At 36.6% G+C, this 20,812-nt stretch overlaps 4 protein-coding genes across 4 annotated transcripts in view; 2 read left to right on the forward strand and 2 right to left on the reverse strand.

Moving 5' to 3' along the window:
- Positions 1 to 1,589: 1,589 nt before the first annotated feature.
- Positions 1,590 to 9,389, reverse strand: LOC132187984 (protein tesmin/TSO1-like CXC 3). The gene is made up of 5 exons (XM_059602405.1): positions 9,349 to 9,389; positions 2,409 to 3,049; positions 2,253 to 2,327; positions 1,788 to 1,971; positions 1,590 to 1,712 (listed from the first exon to the last, which is right to left on the reverse strand). The coding sequence occupies exons 2-5, from the start codon at positions 2,963 to 2,965 to the stop codon at positions 1,590 to 1,592; spliced, it is 939 nt and encodes a 312-aa protein (XP_059458388.1). The 5' UTR covers positions 2,966 to 3,049; positions 9,349 to 9,389.
- LOC132187128 (periodic tryptophan protein 2) lies at positions 9,255 to 15,486 on the forward strand. The gene is made up of 7 exons (XM_059601320.1): positions 9,255 to 10,559; positions 11,404 to 11,655; positions 11,742 to 11,834; positions 12,012 to 12,383; positions 13,442 to 13,786; positions 14,546 to 14,773; positions 14,899 to 15,486. Exons 1-7 carry the CDS (start codon positions 9,363 to 9,365, stop codon positions 15,067 to 15,069), a joined length of 2,658 nt encoding a protein of 885 aa, XP_059457303.1. The 5' UTR covers positions 9,255 to 9,362; the 3' UTR covers positions 15,070 to 15,486.
- Positions 15,487 to 17,746: 2,260 nt separating this feature from the next.
- Positions 17,747 to 18,568, reverse strand: LOC132188529 (late embryogenesis abundant protein 7-like). Its single transcript, XM_059603013.1, has 2 exons — positions 18,460 to 18,568; positions 17,747 to 18,367 (listed from the first exon to the last, which is right to left on the reverse strand). The coding sequence occupies exons 1-2, from the start codon at positions 18,511 to 18,513 to the stop codon at positions 17,942 to 17,944; spliced, it is 480 nt and encodes a 159-aa protein (XP_059458996.1). The 5' UTR covers positions 18,514 to 18,568; the 3' UTR covers positions 17,747 to 17,941.
- Positions 18,569 to 19,464: 896 nt separating this feature from the next.
- The window catches only part of LOC132187985 (periodic tryptophan protein 2-like), a 5,009-nt gene continuing 3,661 nt past the window's right edge, over positions 19,465 to 20,812 (forward strand). Inside the window, exons 1-2 of the mRNA XM_059602406.1 lie at positions 19,465 to 19,504; positions 20,637 to 20,656. Coding sequence (XP_059458389.1) covers positions 19,465 to 19,504; positions 20,637 to 20,656 — 60 coding nt within the window. The remainder of the gene's footprint in view (positions 19,505 to 20,636; positions 20,657 to 20,812) is intronic.

The following is a 20,812-nucleotide window of genomic DNA, read 5'->3' on the forward strand; positions in this document are numbered from 1 at the left end:
TGTTATGGCTACTGTCATTAATAGGAGACAAAACCTCTACTATTTACAGCAATACCAAAATTATTGTATGGGGTAAGAGAAGGGAAAGAAGGCACAGCCTGCAAACTTTATTTTTTGTCTCTCTGATTTGGGGAGCTAGCTTTCACCGCGTCCTTGAGCATGGCAGATATATCAACCTCCCACATTGAATCATCGAAGATACTGCGGAACTCAGGAGGTCCTTCCCATGTTGGTGAGAAATGCTCCATACTCGCATCATTTCCACCCTCTGCAACCTCCAGCTTCTCATAAGAGGGTTTATCACATCTTTCAGCTCTCTGGTATGCTGTTTTCATAATTCCAGGGTTTTGGATAGTTAGTTGTATGTAACCAGAGAAAAGAGATAATAAAAAAAACCTCTAATATCCATTTTGATGCGAACTGTCTGTATTTAGTGCTTGTGATTTGCTTGTCAATGAAAATGCATTCTCCAACATAACATTTAAAGATTATTTGTCTCCAGTATATAATGACAGATATATACAACTCATAACTCAGAAAAATGATCACTCTTCCCCAATATGAACTGTAAGAAAATTCTGAGACTCAGACCTACACATATCACAAAAGAGTGTATATATCGAATGTCAGATAGTAAACTAAGTCAACTAACTTATTAGCTGCTCACTGATATCAAGAGATTATTGGCAACTTGCAAGCATCATTCAAACCAAGAATGCTCAAATACATTTCTTCATAATTATTTTAAAAAAATTATTCCATTTGTTAAAAGTATCACCAATCACCCTCAACTGTTATTGTTAGCACAAAAGCATCCATCATTTTGTCCAATGCCACAGATAAAGAGTTTTAGAGTTTATTTGAAAAATAAAGCTTTTAAATTGAAAATAGCTTTTGGACAAAAGCTTTATTTTTGAGCTTTTGTCAAAAGTGCTTTGTGGACATTTTTAGGCTTTTTGAACCCTTAAAAACTTTTTTTTTTTTTTTTTCAAACGGACTTTGAGTGTTAGAAGCACTTTTAAACATCTCAAATGCAATCCCAAAGAAGCCCTTAGCCACACTATGTGGCCCTCTCAAACAGTATTTTTTAACTTGCCGAAGTTTGAAATTAATGTAAATCATATCCCATGGCTAAAACGTATGACTGCTACGAGTTCAATAAGACTGCATTTATGAGGGCAAAACATGCTTAATTTTACCAAAGTAAACTACAGATCGACCAGATAAAAAAAAAATAAAATAAAAAATAAAGAAAGAAAAAAAAAAAATCTGACCTGTCTTCTTCCCAAAAGAATTTTGGCAACCCTGGCATCGACATCCATCGGTGCATCCGACTTTAGCCTTAAATAGAGCAAAAGCTGTGTCTGATTAGAATTAGTCAAAGAGCGAAAATGCATACATACTTTCTATCCCAACTTCCTTATCTTGTTTGAACTTGATGTTTTTAAATTTCATTTCAAACAAAAAGACAGTGACAATCAGTATGACATGAATTTTGGGAATGTCATGCCACATTTATTAGGAAGGAGATTCAGAATAATGCAGTTGGAAGGAACAACATTTCCTGATATTATTTGCTAAAACAAACTTCAAGCCATCGCTGTAGAATGAACCTGATAACATTGACAATATCTTTTGAAACACTCGGACTTCCTGCAATTGCATCCTATTTTGTGCCTGGCTGAAGATGGAGTATTCTGGCTCCCTTCTTCCTGCAGAGTTCTTTTGCTTATATATTTAATTCAATCACAATAAAGAACAAGATAGATACTCTGATAACTGATTACCATAACATTTTTAGGAGAGTCAGTGGCATGCGTAATGATCTTTGGAGTAAATGCAAGAGGATTACGAGATTCAATTTGCTGCCGTGTATCAAGAACTAAGTCATCATATTCAGGTTTGTTAATACAGCTTTCACATGAACAACAATCCACGCAATAAAGTCCAGCTGCAAAGCACTTACAATAACTGCAAATGACAAAGAATACAACTGAATCAAACTGCAACAGCAAAGGTGGCTTAAAAGTTGAATGTTTTAGAAAAACGATACTGTCAGAAAATCTGTCATAAGCTCATAATTTCATTCACAAAATTCCTTCCATTAAAAATAAAAAAAAATAAAGGTTTAACAAGCTGAAGCTTCTTAGATATTACATTTTCACTAAATACATTTCAACATTCTGCCAAAAGCCCAGGTAAGAAGATACAAGTTTTAAAATGTGCTCAACACATGCCTCCTGTGCACTTACAGTTTCAAGCATTCGGACTTCCTACAATGACATCCTGTGCAGCCATCACTCTCACGTTTGTTTGCTGCCCTTTTCCTGGATGCATCCCAAAAACTCAATTTGGCTTACTGTGAAAAACTAAATGAAGCATGACTAAGACAATAAAAGCATACTTGCCTTTTCCTTGTGCGGCTTACTTGGTTCGACGACTCCACACTGTCAGCATTTTGTGAAGTGGACATTCTCCCCTCACCGGAAGCCACCTGCTGCTCAATTTGTGTCGAAGAAAAAGAATCACTAGGGGGATTCAGACTATTAATGGCATAAGTGGCTGCCACACCAGCTTGACTTTCCTGCTGATCTACATCTGCATGAGAAAACATTGGCCTAGCTACAGCTGAAATTGAGATACTATTTGGGTCCTCAGGCACTAGCTTATCTTGTGAACTCAGGTACCCAGTTGAGTTCTTGCTTGCAAACATATCCGAGTCCAAGACCACAGATCTGCCGATGCTATTTACATGCAAACCAATACCAGAAGGAAGGGGAGACAATATTGCAGAATTTCCACTAGTCTGAGTGGATCTAACCACTTCAAAGGGGCAGAAAGGGAACTGAGAATTGATGGACCTAGCATATCTAACTGACTCCCAAGTGTTGGAGATTGTTCTTCTCTTGCCATGAGGCACAGCCACATTCTTCAAGTTTCGTAGGCTATCCGTTGAATTTGCCATATTTCCACTAGCTACACTCTTGCAGGCTATATCAGGTTCAAAATGAAGATGTCTACGTGTACTGTGTTGGTGATAATTGGCCTCCTACATTTCAATACTCAAATTACTCTACTGCACAAAATCTTAAAAGAAATGACGAGGATAGATTACCTTCTCTCATGATGCATATGAAAGATCCTTATCAGGCAATTCAGTCACGTTCTTCCAATTTCATGGTTGCAACGGATGATCATCCCAAAAGAGTTAAAAATTGAACACAAAGATGATGCAAATATTGATCTAAAACTTTTCTCCAAAAGTAATTTCTATTATTCCATATGGTGAACTTTAGACGTACTAGATATAACTTAGTACAACTAAGAGTACTTTGTAGCCTACACTAAGAGTGTAAAGGTGGGCGGTTATTTAACTGCCCGCTAACCGCTATAACCGCTTAACTGCTACCCGCTAACCGCTATAACCGCTAAGTAGTTAGAGGTTAGCGGTTATTCGGTTTATTAACCGTAATAGTTAACTGTCTTTTTATATAATATATTATTATAATTATAATTATAATAATATTTATACATATAACATAATCAATTGATCATTAAATCATTTCATTATATAATAAAAAATTATAAATATATAATATGACATAACTCATAAGTCATAAGTATCCAAGTTCATACTAATATAACAATTAAGTATTTAGACACTTAATTTCAATGTATGCTATAAACTTATAAGTCCATATATGTTATAAATTATAATTATATATTATACATATATGCAATTATGCATACTAAAAAATATAAATGTATAAAATCAATACTTAATCATGTTATTAATATACAATGATAATGTGATTCGTATAATATCAAATTAAGTAATTGATATTGGATTAAATAATGTGTTACTTATAACCACAATTGAAGTATTAATGTATTATCATTTTAATTTATATGATTATATAATAACAAATTATACATATATATATATATATATATAGTATGACATAAGTCATAAGTATACCAATTCATACTAATATAATAATTAAGTACTTATAGACTTAGTTCCAATGTATGTTATAAACTTATAAGTCTATATATGTTATAAATTATAATTATACATACACGTATATTGAATAATACAAATGTATAAGATCAATACTTAATCATATGATTCAATGACAATTCAAATACTTTATTCAAATTAATCATATTATTAATGTACAATGATAATGTAATTCGTTTAATATCAATTATTTAACTATTTTCTCTTTTCAATTGTATAATATCAAGTTCTACTCAATTCTATTCTCTATTTTCAACTGATTTGTATAATATCAATTGTATAATATCAAGTTAATCATATTATTTTAAAAAAAAACTATTTTCTCTTAATTTTTTAGTAATTTTTTAAACCAATTGTTTTATGTTAAACCAATGGGTATATATATTCATCATTTTCTTAATTTCATCTAACTCTAAGTCCTAACACTCTCTCTCTCCCGCCTGCCTCCCTCTCACTCTCACTCGTCACTGTTTTTCCCTTCGTCACACTCTTGTCATTGTCTCCCTCTCACTCTCGGCACTATCACCACTCGCTGGGACTATCTCTCCTCATAGGTCGTTGTCTCTACTCTGTCTCTGTTGCCGCTCGACGTCTTTGTCTGCCTGTCGCTACTGTCTCTATCGCCGCTCGTCGTCTCCGTTCTATCTCTCTATCACTGCTCTGTCTCTGTAGGCCCAAAAAGTCCAATGTAAAAAAAAAAAGGTTATAGCGGGCGGTTACATGTTTTATTAACCGCTAACCGCTAGGTAGTTACAGTTGCGGTTAGTGAAATTTATTAACTGCTAAGATGGTTACGGTTAGCGGTTTTTGCCAATAATAGCTAACCATAATCACCTTTACACCCCTAGCACACACAAGTTTCGTATCAATGCAGGGTTCCATCGTCAAATCTCTCTTCCATACAGTGATCACTGAGATTTTAAGTCATGTTCTCCAAATGAAAGGATATACATATCTAGTTGGGCCAAAAGAAGACAACAATTTTGTACTAAATTCCAACAAGTATAATTGTAATTGTGCAAAAAAATTATCAATACACAGATGTTAAAGCAAAATATTTATTTACAACATATTCTGTCAAAGGAAGACATCCTACCAAGTATACTTTACAGTTCAGGATTTTTAAACTTATTGGCTTTTAGAAGTTAGTGACATAATAAAAATAGATACCATCCTACCACAAAAGCTTCATTATGGATAAAAGTAGTATCCTCATCATAAATAGATATAAACGGCAAATTTAAAACGGATTAGTTGTTACTTCTTATTCATAATTAAATTAAAAGTCTTGTAACTAGGGGCGGACCCCCTCTCGACCCTCAAAAATTTCCCTTACCTCTGGTAGAATTTTTTAGGATACCTTAGTTGCCCACCCTCGGTCACTCATCAAGAGCATTAACATCACCGGTGGGGCAAGCGGAAAACAATTCTTTATAATTTCAGACTTATACTGTTTCAAAGATTTAGAAATTAGGTTAGTCTTAAACTCACGGAAACAGACTATACAAACGATGCCATTCACACTTTAGTCTTTAGTAAAATGCTCTGTTTCAATTATAAAGCTTGAGTTGATTTACTTTGACTAAAATGCTGACCTTTATACTTGAGCTTGAGTAGCTGTCCAGCCTGTCCTGATTTTAAACTCGTGATGTGTGAGTTGCGCGTTTTTGTTTTGTTTTTGTTTTTGTTTTTTTTTTTTTTTTTTTTGATGAATGACAAAACTGTCAAAACGCTACTTATGTGAGAGTGTTATGTGACAAAATGCCAATTCTAGTTGAGAAAAAAAATGCACCGTTTCGTTTAGGCTTTCAATCTTTAGCGTGAGTCAGTGAGCACATAAAATTTATGCACCATACAAACAAAAAATGTCAATTAACACATATTTTGCGCACACTTTTCATTTGTACTGTTGGCTTTGAATTAAAATTAGGGTAATTGTATAATAAGTCTCTGAGTCAACCCTTCAAAATTTTTAAATTCCTAAGTTTTTTTTTTTTTTTTGGTCGAATTTTTACTCCTTGGGTCAAAGAAAATGACAATAAAATTTCTGTCATCAAAATTTTTTCACAGCCGTTAGTCTAGGTCAAAAAGCACTGTTTCACCTCATTAAAATATTAATTTTTTTAATTTAATTTTAAAATTTAAATATTAAAAAAAAAAAAAAAAAGAAAGGACAGGTGGTTCAGACAGGGGTGGCCTAACCACCCCATAGGCCACCCCATTTTCCCTGGGGGTGGTTCGGCCATCCCTAGACGGGCTGTCTAGGGGTGGCTGGCCCAAGGGGGTGGCCAAACCCTCAAATTGTTTTTTAACAGTTTGGCCCTAGGGGGTGGCCGAACCACCCCCTTAGGCCATGGGGGTGGTTGAACCACCCCCAGATTGACCGTAGGCCACCCCTAGACGGCCGGTCTAGGGGTGGCCGAACCACCTCCAAGCAAAATGGGGTGGCCGAACCACCTCCAGGCAAAATGGGGTGGCCGAACCACCCCTGTCATTTTTTGAAAAAAAATGTAAATTTTTTTATTTTATTTTTAGATTTAAATCTTAAAATTAAATTTAAAAAATGGAAAAATATAAAAAAGCCCCCCAAACTACCAGCTGTTTTCGATTTAGCCCCCTAATGTTCCAAAAGTGATAAAGTAGCTTCCCAAACTATCAAGCTATTGCATTTTGGCCACTCCGTTAGTCAAAATCGTCAGTTTGGACGGAAACTGCAAAACGACATCGTTTTGTTATGAGTAAGTTACTACAATGCCCTTTTATGAAGAAAAAAAATTGGAAAAAATATAAAAAAGCCTCCAAAACTACCAGCCGTTTTCATTTTAGCCCCCTAATGTTCAGAAAGTGATAAAGTAGCCCTCCAACAAAACGACGTCGTTTTTCAGTTTCCGTCCAAATTGACGGTTTTGATTAATGGAATGGCCAAAATACAATAGTTTGGTAGTTTGGGGGCTACTTCATCACTTTTGAAACATTATGGGGCTAAATCGAAACAGCTAGTAGTTTGTGAGGCTTTTTTATATTTTTTCCTTAAAAAAATTAATATTTTAACGAGGTGAAACGGTGCGTTTCGACCCAGACTAACGGCTGTTAAAAAATTTTTATTGTCATTTTGATGGACCCAAAAAGTAAAAATTTGAAAAAAAAAAAAAAAACTAAGGGATTAAAAAATTTTGGAAGGTTGACTCAGGGACTTATTATACAATTACCCTTAAAATTAAAAGAAATCATAATTGGATATGATTGATAACCATACAATAACATGTATGTAAAGAGGTATGCAGATTAACTAAGAAATGCAAACAATAAAGAAAGTCACGTTGTTTAAGAAAAAAAATTTTGTTTAAAGAAAGTCAATTTTTGCTCGTGTTGAGATAGATTTGGAAAATCTACCCATAGATCTTTACTTAAGAGAAAACAATTATGAGTACCATCCTAATCAATTTTTGTTCAACTCTCTCTTTTTTTTTGGGGGGGGGGGGGGCTCTGTCACTGCTTGGACAACTTTGAATCTTGAGAGCGGCCGAGTTCATGCAAATAACAGAAAATGCTGAAAAGTAGAGCCATACCAAAGCCACCCCTTAGGTGGGACCAACACTAGTAAATGACTCTTCTATATAAATTAACAATGTAATAGCTGTGTGAAGAAGAGTCTGACTCCTAAACAATGAAGAAAAACAATGGTAATAGCATAGTTAGTTTGTACCTTAAAAAATTCTTTTGATAATCTTCTTGAGCTCTCATCAGAATTTTCACATGCCTCATCAATCTGCAAAGGTTCAAGAAATGACTGGCAAGTACCATTTCTGAAGTCAATGGCATTTACAAAGTTAAGCTTTAAGACCTCACCAAACCTTTCAGCATTGCTCAGATTGACTGCAGTTTCAACCACTTTAAGTGAACTTAAAGGCAGATTGTTTTCAGCTTGATACAATGATGTAAGACCTCTAGCCTCTCTTGTGCTATCAACAGCATCATCAACTCTTTTGATGGTGTCTTTGGAGCCAGTATAACCACTCCGTAACAGCTGACACGCTTCCTTATTCGATTGGAACCATGGATTAGCTGAATTTATATTGTCCACCTCCACAGGATTTGCCAGATATTCACCAACACACCCTGAAGAATGATATGACTGGACTTCCTTCTCTGAGCTAGAAATTTGCATTGAATTCAACTGGGTATTACACTATCATAAAAATTTGAATCTGATGCAACTATATTGTCTCTATAAACATTAAAAAAAAAAAAAAACTACTAGTTTAAACATACAAGACAATAATCTTTTAGTTAACAAGATTGCCTCAATAACTAAAAAAAAAGCTTGAGTCTATAGAAAATAAATAAAAATAATTGATTGCTAAATTAAAGACAAGTTGTATTGCTAAAATGATTGAAACCCAATTACCATAATCAAATTCTCCCAAAAGGCCAAAATTATTTCTTTGATTGCTTTGGAATATGTAGAAGTAAAGAATTATAACAAAAAAAAAAAAAAAAATTAACTTCCACAAAACCTATCATCATTCATGTCCATAAACAAACCCTCAAGCGACCATCAAATTACCCTACAGTGCCAACTCATAAAAAAAATTTTAAAAAAAAATTAAAATAGAGAAATAAACCCTATTTCTTTTTCTCGTTTCACTATTTTCTCACCAAGCAAACAGTCTGTGAACACAACGAAACACTACTAAAAAATTGAACGCTTATCTACATTTACAGAGACTTCGCCGGAGATGACAACAAGCAGGGACCCGATTGCGCTTAGGAGAATCCATTAACAAATATACAGTTTTCTCGTAAAAGTTTTTTTTTTTTTTTTTTTGAAATAGTTTTCTCGTAAAAGTGACGTGCTTATATAGGTTTTGAACTCTTTTTTTTTAAAAAAAAAAAAAAAAAATTTAATTCGAACCTTAACTAAGCGGGAAAACTCTAACTACAGGGCCGCAAGGGTCGGCTTTTGTTTCGGGTGCTCCTAGGCCCATACTAGTCTTTCCTAACACTTTCCTTCACTTCCTAGGGAACCAAACAAGATATATCCTCGTATTACATGTAACGAGTCCACCTCGATCATGTCTTGTCTTGAACTAAAAAACGATGAGACCAAACCTTTAAAATGGGCTGGATACAGCCAAGGTTTAGGCCTAGCCCATATATGGAACCAGTTCGGGTTTTATTTCGGATGGATCACCCGGTCCATGACCAGCCCCACCGGAGAAACCCTAGATAAACCCTAACAAGAGCTTCGAGGTTCATTCTAATCATCTGTTTGGTTGATTGAGAAAATTGAAAGTTTATTATTGTACAATTTAAAACAGCTTTACCTTTGATTCAAGCGATGAACTACCGGTTTCAAAACCTGCTGGGAGCCCCCTACCGAGGAGGCAACGTGGTGATCACTAAAAACAACCTGCTAATCTCACCGGTGGGTAACCGCGTGAGCATTACCGACCTCGTCAAGTTCCAAACACTAACCCTCCCGGTGCAGTCCTCCTCCGACATCTGCCGCCTGGCGGCCTCCCCGGACGGCGTGTTCCTCCTGATCGTCGACGGCAACAGCCGGTGCCTCCTCGTGAATCTCCACCGGCAGGTGGTCCTCCATCGGATCTCCTTCAAGAACGCCGTGAAAGCCGTGGCCTTCAGCCCCTGCGGGTCCCTCATCGCCGTCGCCGTCGGCAAGCTCCTCCAGATATGGCGCGCGCCGGGCTTCAAGAAGGAGTTCTTCCCCTTCGAGCTCATCCGGACGTTCGCCGACTTCGACGACAAGGTCACGGCGCTCAAGTGGAGCCCCGACTCCAAGTACATAATCGCCGGGTCGAAGGACCTGACGGCGAGGTTGTTTTCCGTGAACAAAACCGGCGTTGTCAAAACGAAGCCGTTTATGTTTCTTGGCCATAGAGATACAGTAGTGGGTGTGTTTCTGGGAGTGGACAAGATGACGAATACAGTTTCTAGGGCTTATACGGTCACGCGGGATTGCTATATGTTTAGCTGGGAGTTGAGTGGCAGTGACGGTGAATTCGATGAAACGGGAGGGGAGAATTCGGAGCCGGACTCGCCAGGGACGCCGGAGAGGGAAGTCGAGACCGAGAGGGGGAATGAAGTGAGTGTGAAGAATAAGAAGAGGAAGGGTTTGGATGGAAATTTGGAGGAGAACGGAGGGAAATGGAGGTTGTTGAGGAAGGATGGTTTTGGCCAGGCCCCGGCGAAGCTGACGGCGTGTGACTATCACGGGGGGCTCGATATGCTGGTGGTGGGGTTCTCGAATGGGGTTTTCAGGTTGTACCAGTTGCCGGATTTTGTTTGTATTCAAGTCATGTCGATATCGAGGCAGAAGATCACCACGGCGTTGTTTAATGAGGCGGGGAATTGGCTGACGCTCGGGTGTGCGAAGCTCGGGCAGTTGCTGGTGTGGGAGTGGCGCTCTAGCACTTATGTATTCAAGCAGCAGGGACATTTCTTTGATGCGAATTGTGTGGCTTATTCAGCGGATTCACAGTTTTTGGCTACTGGAGCAGATGATAACAAAGTCAAGGTAAATTTAATGTGTGAAACATTGGTTCGGTCATTTTTCCTAACAAATGGTTATGTTGTTGATATCAAAGTCTAGCTCAAATGCATTACTCATATGTTTTATGATCAAAATAATAGCAGTTAGTAGTCTATGCTTTTGCAGTTTGTTAAAATTCGGATGAAAATTTATAATACATGTAAAACTAATAACAAGATAATTGATATTGTGCATCTGTGTCCATGTTGCAGAGCAAGTTTTTGCTTGAAAAGTTTGAGCCATTTGATTTTATTGGTGCACTGAAGTGATGTGCCAGATTTAAATTTACCAGTTAGTAACCTACTCAAAGATTTTTCTTGAAACGCTTTTGTGTTCAACAGTTGAAAGAAGTCCTCATATGTCACCCTTTGAATCTCCATTACCTGAATCCTACCTCAATCATAGTCTTGTTTCTGCTTCCGCACTGTGAACAATTTAGAACCAAAATTCATGTTCCCTTTGCAAAGTATGCAAGTTTGCATTCTCTTGCGATTGCAATAATGCTTAATCTATTGTGGGTAGTGGGTAACAAGTATTGCTTTACCTCTGAATCAATTTTCTCTTTTCCATTTGAAGGCTCACCTCCATTAGGAATCAGCTTATTGTTGTCATGTATGTTTTGCCCTTAGCAGTGATTGGGTCATTGGCAAATGTTAGGACTCATTTAATCAAACTCATTTATTTTTTCTTTTACAAAAACTTATTTCCTAGGTTATTTTTCTAATTGTTTTGGTATGGTTATGTTCTGAATGTTCAGCCTTTGTCTCCTTTTATCCTATGAAGTTTGTACTTGAACTCGTGTGAAACTTTTAGTGTTTGCTTCATACAGGTGTGGACTGTTTCATCAGGCTTTTGCTTTGTAACATTCTCAGAGCACACTAATGCAGTCACTGCTCTCCATTTTATGGCTACTAACCAGTGTCTCTTAAGCGCATCTCTGGATGGGACTGTTCGTGCATGGGATTTGGTCCGTTATCGGAATTTTAGGACATTTACAACCCCTTCATCTAAGCAATTTGTTTCCTTGGCAGCTGATCAAAGTGGTGAAGTGATTTGTGCTGGAACTCTAGATTCATTTGAGGTATTTTTGTGTCAATTTTTGATGGCTGTTAACAATCAACACTCCCCTCGTTTTCCCTGACACGTTCTTTTCAATGTCATGCTTAGATATTTGTTTGGTCAATGAAGACGGGCCGTTTGTTGGATGTTCTTAGTGGTCATGAAGGACCTGTTCATGGGCTAATGTTTTCTCCCACAAACGTGAGTTAACCTGTCTTTTTCCATTTTTCTGCACTGATGATGTGTGCCTTATGTTCGTCTTGGAGAATGTATCTAACCACAGTGTATTAGAACTATTTGAGGTCTTTATTCACAGCATTTTAGTTTTCCCCTTAACTCAATAGGGCGCTTTATGAGGTTTCCTGTTTTCACATGTAGGCAATCTTAGCTTCTTCATCATGGGACAGAACTGTTCGATTGTGGGATGTTTTTGAGGGTAAAGGTGCCGTCGAGACATTTCCTCACACACATGACGTTCTTACATTGGTTTATCGTCCAGATGGAAGGCAATTGGCTTGCAGCACATTAGATGGACAGATTCATTTCTGGGACCCAATTGATGGCTTGTTAATGTACACCATTGAGGGCCGTAGGGATATTTCTGGTGGTCGTCTCATGACTGATCGTAGATCTGCCGCCAACTCAACTTCAGGGAAGTTCTTCACAACCTTGTGCTATTCTGCTGATGGCAGTTACATATTAGCCGCAGGGAATAGCAAATTCATCTGTATGTATGATGTTGCAGATCAGGTTAGTTTGCACACATTTATTTGTATACAGATAACTTATCATCTTTGTGGTAAAACTGTGCTTTTTTTCTTCTTCAAGTTTTCAATGCATTTTGTCTGGTCATCATTTCCGGACCGTTTTCATGATTCCAGATTGCCTTTTTTCATCTGGGTGGGTAATTGTTCTTCTATATAGATGTTTTATCTTGTATTCTTCATGTGTATTTGAGAGCGCCTTACGCTTTTAATGATATCTCAATTACTTAAAAAGTTTGGGTGGGTAATTGTGAAAATTAGCAATTCGCTTTTAAAACTAGACAGAGCCATGTGGAAGAATTTTATTTTATTTTTCTTTAAAAACATCAAAAATGGGTGTGGAATAAGTGATCCGATTATGTGCTAAGTTCAATTGTTCATAACATTAAATTATTTTGTACATATGTATCCCTTTTGCCCCTTTCAGAAGCTTCTGAAGACAATGAAATCATGAACTTTGTTCTGAAAATTTTAATTTATGCAATATATGTAAGATGAAGTACATGTTCTGGCACATTACTTATATCATAGAATTGATTTAAAGTGGTTTGTCAAACTCTCAACGTTGTATAACCTAATTTTTTTGATAAATAACATTTATAACCTAATTTCTGAGCATTTTGTGCATAATTCACAATAATTTATTTCTGTGCCCCTTTGTCGAGTTCCTAGACTTTTTGGTTAAAGTGGACCTCACAGTCACCTGAAATGTCAACAAGATTAGCACAGTAATATATTTATGCTAATTCTATATTTCAATAAAAATCTTCTTTTATCTTTACATTTTTGTACTCAATTGGTGGTTGGTGAAACAATTTGTTTGTCAAGAAGACAGTAAAGATTAACATTCAATGTTTTATCAGAAATCTATAAAGGTCTAATCAATGATTGTAATGGATCATTATAGGTTGCATGAATTCTTTTTATAGGAACCTATAATGGCTTATAGCTTAAGGCGTATCTGACTTTGAAAACATTGTGTGGGTTTTGTTAGTTGTGGTATATGGAATTGAATGTGTATATATTTGCATCCACACTGCACAGGTATTGCTGCGTCGATTTCAAGTAACCCATAATCTCTCTCTAGATGGAGTTCTTGACATCTTAAACTCAAAGAATATGACAAGAGATGGCCCTCTGGATCTAATTGATGACGACAACAGTGACACGGAAGAAGGTGTTGACAAACAAACCCGAACAAACTTAGGTTCTGGTTTACCAGGATCCATAGGAAACGCCGGAAGGTCTTCTATTCGTACAAAATGTCTGAGAATTGCACCCACTGGGCGGAGCTTTACAGCTGCAACAACAGAGGGGGTGTTAGTTTATTCAATTGACGAATCCATTATCTTTGATCCCTCAGACCTTGACGTAGAAGTTACACCAGAGGTATTTCCATGTTAAAATCTGCAACTAATAAGGAAATGAAAATCAAAATTTTCATTTCATATTTTTCTGTTTTTCAAATGTAGCTTGGAACAGAATCTGAATCACATTAAGGTAGTCGACCAATTAATATGTACCATATTATTTGGGTTGCATCTTTGTGTTTTTTATGAAATTCATTTACTTATAAAAAATATAGGGAGAACTTCACTTAATCCTTTGAACCTTTATCATTTTTGTAATCACCCCCATAAAGTTCAAAAACTCTTTATTTAGTATATCCATCTTTAAAAAGATTGCGATGTCACCTCTCTGTTAGGATTTTCTGTTAAATCCTACGGACGCCTTAGAAATTCTCAAAATACCACCTATATTTGTTTTTTAAAAAATATTTCATTTGTAATTTTATAAATTTTATGGAGAGATAAAGGTCATTTTACCCTTTTTCATCTAATTTAGCCCCAAATCCTAACGGGATGAGTGACATTACAAACTTTTTAAAGTTTGATACACTAAATTGAGAGTTTTTAAACTTTAGGGGGATACTTGCAACAACAATGAAAGTTCCAAAGGTTAAGTGAAGTTATCCAAAAATATATTATTTGGATAGCAGCATTTCCCTTTTCTTTTTAGTAGCAGGTTTCCTTTTCTGTTCAACAGCACTGTTTTTTTCATTTCAGTGAAATAGCAGTATTTTTCCTTTTGCTGATTTGATAATTCTTTTTTTATTTTCTCTATTTTTGTGGTTATGCTGTTATACAGGCAGTTGATGCAGCACTAAGTGAAGGTCAACCAAACAAAGCTTTAATTCTTAGCCTTCGTTTGAATGAGGATGCTCTAATTAAAAAATGCATTTTTGCCGTCAGTCCCGTGGATATACCGGCTGTTGCCTCATCAATCCCTTACAAATATTTGCAGAGGTTAATACAAGCATTTGCAAATCTTCTTGAAAGCTGCCCGCACTTGGAGTTCATACTTCGATGGAGTCAGGTATATTTTCCTCATAACTTCAACTTTTCCAACTAATTCTATTCATATTAGATGCAGATAACCTCTGCACTGTGCTGCTTTCTAGATCTATCTCATGGATTGTGATTTGGTTGTTTGTATGGCAGGAACTCTGCAAGGCCCAAGGCAACTCTATTAAACAGAATTCGAGAAAACTGCTTCCTGCTTTAAAGTCCTTGGAGCAAGCAATTGTCAGAAGACATCTGGATTTGGCAGATACATGTTCTTCTAATGAATATAAGCTTCAATATTTATGCTCCACCAGCACCACAAAATGAATGGGTGTAGGATAACTTGTAGGCGCTTGGGCAAGATTTTTTTGAAACATTATTTACATCTGGTTGTTCTACTGCAAGGCGGACCAGTTTTAACTCTCTTCCTACTATGCATTGAATCCATCCTGCGGCCCTCGAGAAGCCGGAGAATACCCATTATGCAGGCCTTCCACGAGTGGTCCGGTGTGTTCGTTACAAAATCATCCATGCATCAAATTCTGCTGTTCATTACAGAAGTATTTATGGCATCAATTCATGCTGTTTCTGATTATTTATATCAATTTTGCCATTACAAACATTAGCCTGTTAAGATATGCGTTGCAATACGGTATAGTAGTATTAGAGCTATCAATATTGTAGATTTGTTGTAATGCTCAACAGGAGATTTGATGGAATCAAAAGGTTCTTATTGCGTGCACTTCTCTTTTGAGTTTCTTATAGCGTTCAATTTATTTATAACTGTTCATACAAGATCATTTCCATCACTCTTTAATCAAAAGGTTCTTATTGCGTGCACTTCTCTTTTGAGTTTCTTATAGCATTCAATTTATTTATAACTGTTCACACAAGATCATTTCCATCACTCTTTGGTTTATATTATTTGAAGTAATTGTAGTCCATAGGTGAAGAACGTATGACCATCTAAGGGCCTCAAGCCTACCATCTCCGTTGACAAAAAAAAAAAAAAAAAAACAGGGGTGCTCTCCAAATTTTTAAATTTGTCTCTTTAACTTTTTTAGTTTTTATAATATAAACCCTTTAAAATAGTTTTTTAGTCCCCTTAAAAAGAGTTTGTTTAGTTTTGCTCTCCCACCTCATGAGAAGAAAGAGATGGGAATTGGCGGGATTGAGATCTTGCAATTCTTGCTTCAAGTATCTATGTAATTCATTAAAAATGAACGGCTTGGATTGAATCGCATAAGCTTTTAAAAAGGAAAAAAAAAAAAGTAAAGAGAGTGACTGATCATCCTTCACCTTCTGACGGGTCAAAGGACCACCCCAACCACTTATGAGAATGGCCGGCCACCTCTCCCCTTGAATTACCAGGATTGATTGCGTAACCCTCAAGTCATCAAGCCCTTAGGAGTTGATTACACTATTCTGTCATTCCCCCCTCCCCCCAAAATTATCAAGGGTGGTTGCACCACCTCTCAAACCCTCAAGGGTGATTGCACCCCGTCTCTTGAACTACTAGGAGGTAGTTGCACCACATCCATGAGGTTACTGACCACCACCATTAAAAGGTGTGGTGATGATTGGCTACTCTTTTAGGAGTGGTTGACCCACTCCCAATAATACAGATGGGGTGGTCAACCACCACCTCAAAGATTGAGAGGGTGGTTGGCCACTCCCGTGGATGATCAATCTATCACAGCCACATCTCTAGGTAGTCGGCCACCCTTTGATAGTGAAAAGATGGTCTAAATTGTTCATTTTGAATTAATGATCTAAATTTTTAAAATTGTAGGGACCTCAATCTAGGAATAGGCGGTAAATATTGGGTTCTGAGCTTGAACTCAATGAACTGTAAAGAGATGGTAAATGCCAACAATTTTGGGGGCTCGAAGGTAGGTGGAGAAGATGAGGGGATAAGGTGGGAGTGACTGCAAGGCTGTTGGCAAAGGAAGTAGAGTAGAGGATGGTGGTCCGTAAGGTGGAACACAACAAGCTCTCTGCAGAGGAAGTGGCCCAATGCTAAAAAGATTTAGGGTCATGGGAAGAAAGTGAGGAGGAGGAAAGAGGTGAAAAGGGGAGGGGAGAAGACCAAGCAGGGTACAGGGGAGGAAGGGGGAGATCGAAAGCGAAAGCCAAGGGAGGGAGTATAAAAGATCAAGCCTTGCTCATCTATACTGTTGATGCGTTTTTTTGTTTAAGGATTTGCTAACTAGTGATTTTTCTTCGTGGTTGAGCTATGAGAGAACTTCTTGTATGACAATGGTGCTCTTACAAAATAAGGACAAGGTCAGAGGGTTTTCGGTCAGTTAGGGCCGAAGACCTTCCGATGCTTAAGTTAGCTTAAACATCTTTATATTTCCATCTATAAATCAGTGTGTGTGAAATGTATGTAAGATTTATGAAGAGAAGAGTACAAGAGAGAAGTGGGATTGAGAGTCCCAAAAATGTGTTAGAGAGTGTTTTGAAGTCCTGGGAGGACTCGTGGAAAAGAGAACTCCTCGAAAAGGTCCCTGGACTTTTTTTTTTTTTTTTTGACATATACATGTAAATACAAGAGGGAGAGGGGGATTTGAACTAATATCGATAAGGTGAATGGATGAAGGCACATTGGCCATGGCGAGGTATTTTCTCCCCAACATATACTTGATCCATTATCTTCTCAATCTTATCATATAGCACCCTGCGGAAAACTAGCCATATAGAGCCTCATATCTTGTAACTTTTAACAATAATACAAGATTATAACATCAAAAAGGTTCTAGTGACGTCTAACTCTGCAATATCTTTCAGCTTTTCCTTCCCTTCACCAAATACAAAATGATGAAACACTGATGACCAACGGATGACTTGACTTCTAAAATTCTAATAGAAGCTGGTTGCGTCTACTATATATATTCGTCTTTCACAACTACTATGATTATTATTAATATTTTTTGAAAAACACATTAGTAATGATATTCAACAAATCATCACAAATACTTGAGAGCACGAATCTAATCCCAACTGAGACAAATGCCCCCATTGCATTTCTTTAATTTAAAGCAGAAATCACATTAAAAAAAAAAAAAAACAAATACAACACTCCCTTTCACTAAATGGGAGTAGTAGTAAAGGACTTTTGATAAGAACATGCCCAACAACAAAATAAACACTTGAGATAACATAACAAAAGACAAGCTGCAGGCAAAAGCCTTCCAAACTAGTCCTTATTGTACCCCTGACCCTGCTGCTGCTGCTGCTGCTTATTGAGAGTATCATCCTCAACAGCATTACTATTATTATTATCTTTGCCCATCCCCAATGTATGCTTCACCGCATCAGCTGCACCTTGCGCCATCTGCTTCACCTGCTCTCCAGTCTTCTGCAGCACCCCGCCGGTCTTCTCCTTCCCGGCCTGCGCCTTCTCGCGGGCCGCTTGCGCCGCCTCCGCCGCCTTCTGCTTGCCAGTCTCCGCTGCTTCTGCCGCCTTTTCCTTGGCCGATTGGGCAGTGCTTGAGGTCTTCTCTTTGGCTGCTTGGGTTGTCTCTGAGGTCTTGTCCTTTGCTTGTTGGGATTTCTCTGATGTCTTGTCCTTTGCCGCTTCCGCCTTCTCCCTCATGGTTCCCATTGTCTGGTCCGTTTTCTCCTGAGTAATAAGCAAGCACACAAAATCAAAAAAAAAAAAAAAAAACATTACTTTTAGTAAAACGACTGTCATCAAATGAAAAAAAATTATACCTCTGCTCGACCCTTGGTTTCACCAGCTCTGTAGCTCTGATCATGGGAGGCCATTTTCTTTATAGTTTGAGAAATTGCTTTTGCTTTGTAAAATCTGAGAAAACTTGAAGAGTATCGGAAATTTTTTGGTTGCGAGGATATTATATAAGGGTGTCTTGGGTGGATGGATATTTGTAGTATTTTCATGTTGCCTAAGTGACAAACACGTGCACTGCGTTTTGACAGGTTGTGTGGCACGTGTCGCGATGAGGTTAAGGATGATAGTTTTGCTGCAAGCCTGCAACTTCGATTGGTGACTCAACCTATAGAATATCGCCACCTCGTGCCTCTGTTGTTGTAGATTACGTGTCTAGCTTACACGTGTTTTTTTCTTTAGAATGCCTGCACTCGATTTCGAGGACAATTTTAAACAAATTCGCTGCATCATTTACTTTAATCGTGCCACCACACCAATGTTAGCTCCAAGCTAAGGTGAAAAGACGGTTACGATTAATGGTGAGTGGTTATTAGTTAAAATTGTTAATCGTAATCGTTTAAATGGTTAATAATTTATTAACCGTCTCCGTTAATTGCTTAGGCGTTTAAACGGCAGTTAACGATTAGTAACTCTAATAATCATTAACTGTAATTATTTAAGTAGTTAGTAAAATTCACTAACCGTCTCCACTAACCGCCTAGGCGGTTAACAATTAGTAACTCTAATAACTGCTAACCGCTTTTTTAAAAAAAATAAAAAAACCAAAATAATGTCGTTTATTTGGTAATACAATAATATCATACTACATACTAGGGCCGGCCCAACCGCTAGGCGAGTTAGGCCGGTGCCTAGAGCCCCAGATTTCTAAGGGCCAAAATATTTTTTAATAAGGCTAAAAAAAATTTGCATAAAGGCCCTCAACATACTTTAAGAAAAAAATTATTATTTGTTTATAATATCAAGGCATCAATATGCTTTCTCGAGGCCTTCAACATGCTTTAAAAAAATAATATTATTATTTTTATAATATGGAGGCCTTCTGCACAACAGCCACGAGGCACTCAACAGGTAACATGTTTTAAAATATATATATATTATTTGTTTATAATATTGAGGCCCACGAAAAGAAAAAAAAAATAATAAAAAAATAAAAAATCTAAGAATCCCACAGACTTGTTTGTTGTGGTTATTTTGCAAATGAGAAATGATACAAATCCCAAATTTTCTTCGCAAAAATGAGTTCTCAAATGATGTGTCACCATCCCATGAGTTGGTGACACACTTCCAAAAATAATAAATCTCATGAGATTGTGACACATCATTTAGGAACTCATATTTTGGAAGAAAATTTGGAATGTATAGCATTCCTTTTGCAGAAATCCAGCCCCTCACAAAAGGTTGAAATGTTCAACTTTTCACATTTCAAAAAGATTAAAATGGTTATTTTGCAATTTACGAAAATGCTGAAAGACAAAAATAAGTCTGCTTAATTTAAGTATAAAGAACAAAGAGTAAGGGCAAAATGGTAATTTTAGTCTCAAACAAAAAATCACTGAGTGCGGAATCAGTGCTTATTAGGTGAAGATCTCCTGCAATATTAAAATAAATATTATTTAATTAATATTTAAATATTAAAAAAATAAGGCTCAATTTTAAAGTTTTGCCTAAGGTCCCTAAATTCATTGGGCCGGCCCTGCTACATACGATATTATTTCTAGATTTTTATACATTGTTTATATATATTTAATTTAAACACAAAAAGACATTGTTTCATATATATATATATATATATATATATATCGGTTTTGGAAAAAAATTAAAACCGCTAATCTTAACTGCCTTCAAAAGAGGTTAACAGTTATTACAGTTAGCGATTAGCAGTTAGAGGGCGGTTATTAGCAGCCTGCCGTTTCACCCCTAGCTCTAAGGCCGACTAAGCCCAAAAAATTATAGGAAAATCAAAAACGAAAAATTCCTGGTGGCATGCTACTTAATTGGTTTACAACATTTTTTTAATTGGCTGTAATTAATATGGGCATAAATTGTACTGACTTAAATTTATGATTGTTTTCTAATTTATTGGTGAAAAAGGAAAATGTAATATACATGCAATTTATATTTTACTTTACCTTTTTTTTTTTTTGTTTATATTTTACTTAATACTGATGTCACTCTTTACTAAGATAAAGAATAAATACAGGTGAAGGAGATGAAACCTTTGTAGGTCTTAGGTGAAATTTTGATCCTCTTTTATCAGCTTAATAAGGTTAGTTTTGTTAATTTTTGTGTAAATTATATTTTTATTTGCTGCTTTAAGCTTGTATTCTTAGTTTTAGTGGTTGGGTTAGGGTGCATATTCTCTTAATATTGTTGGGT

The sequence above is a fragment of the Corylus avellana genome, chromosome ca7 (assembly GCF_901000735.1).
Source record: "Corylus avellana chromosome ca7, CavTom2PMs-1.0".
NCBI lineage: Eukaryota > Viridiplantae > Streptophyta > Magnoliopsida > Fagales > Betulaceae > Corylus > Corylus avellana.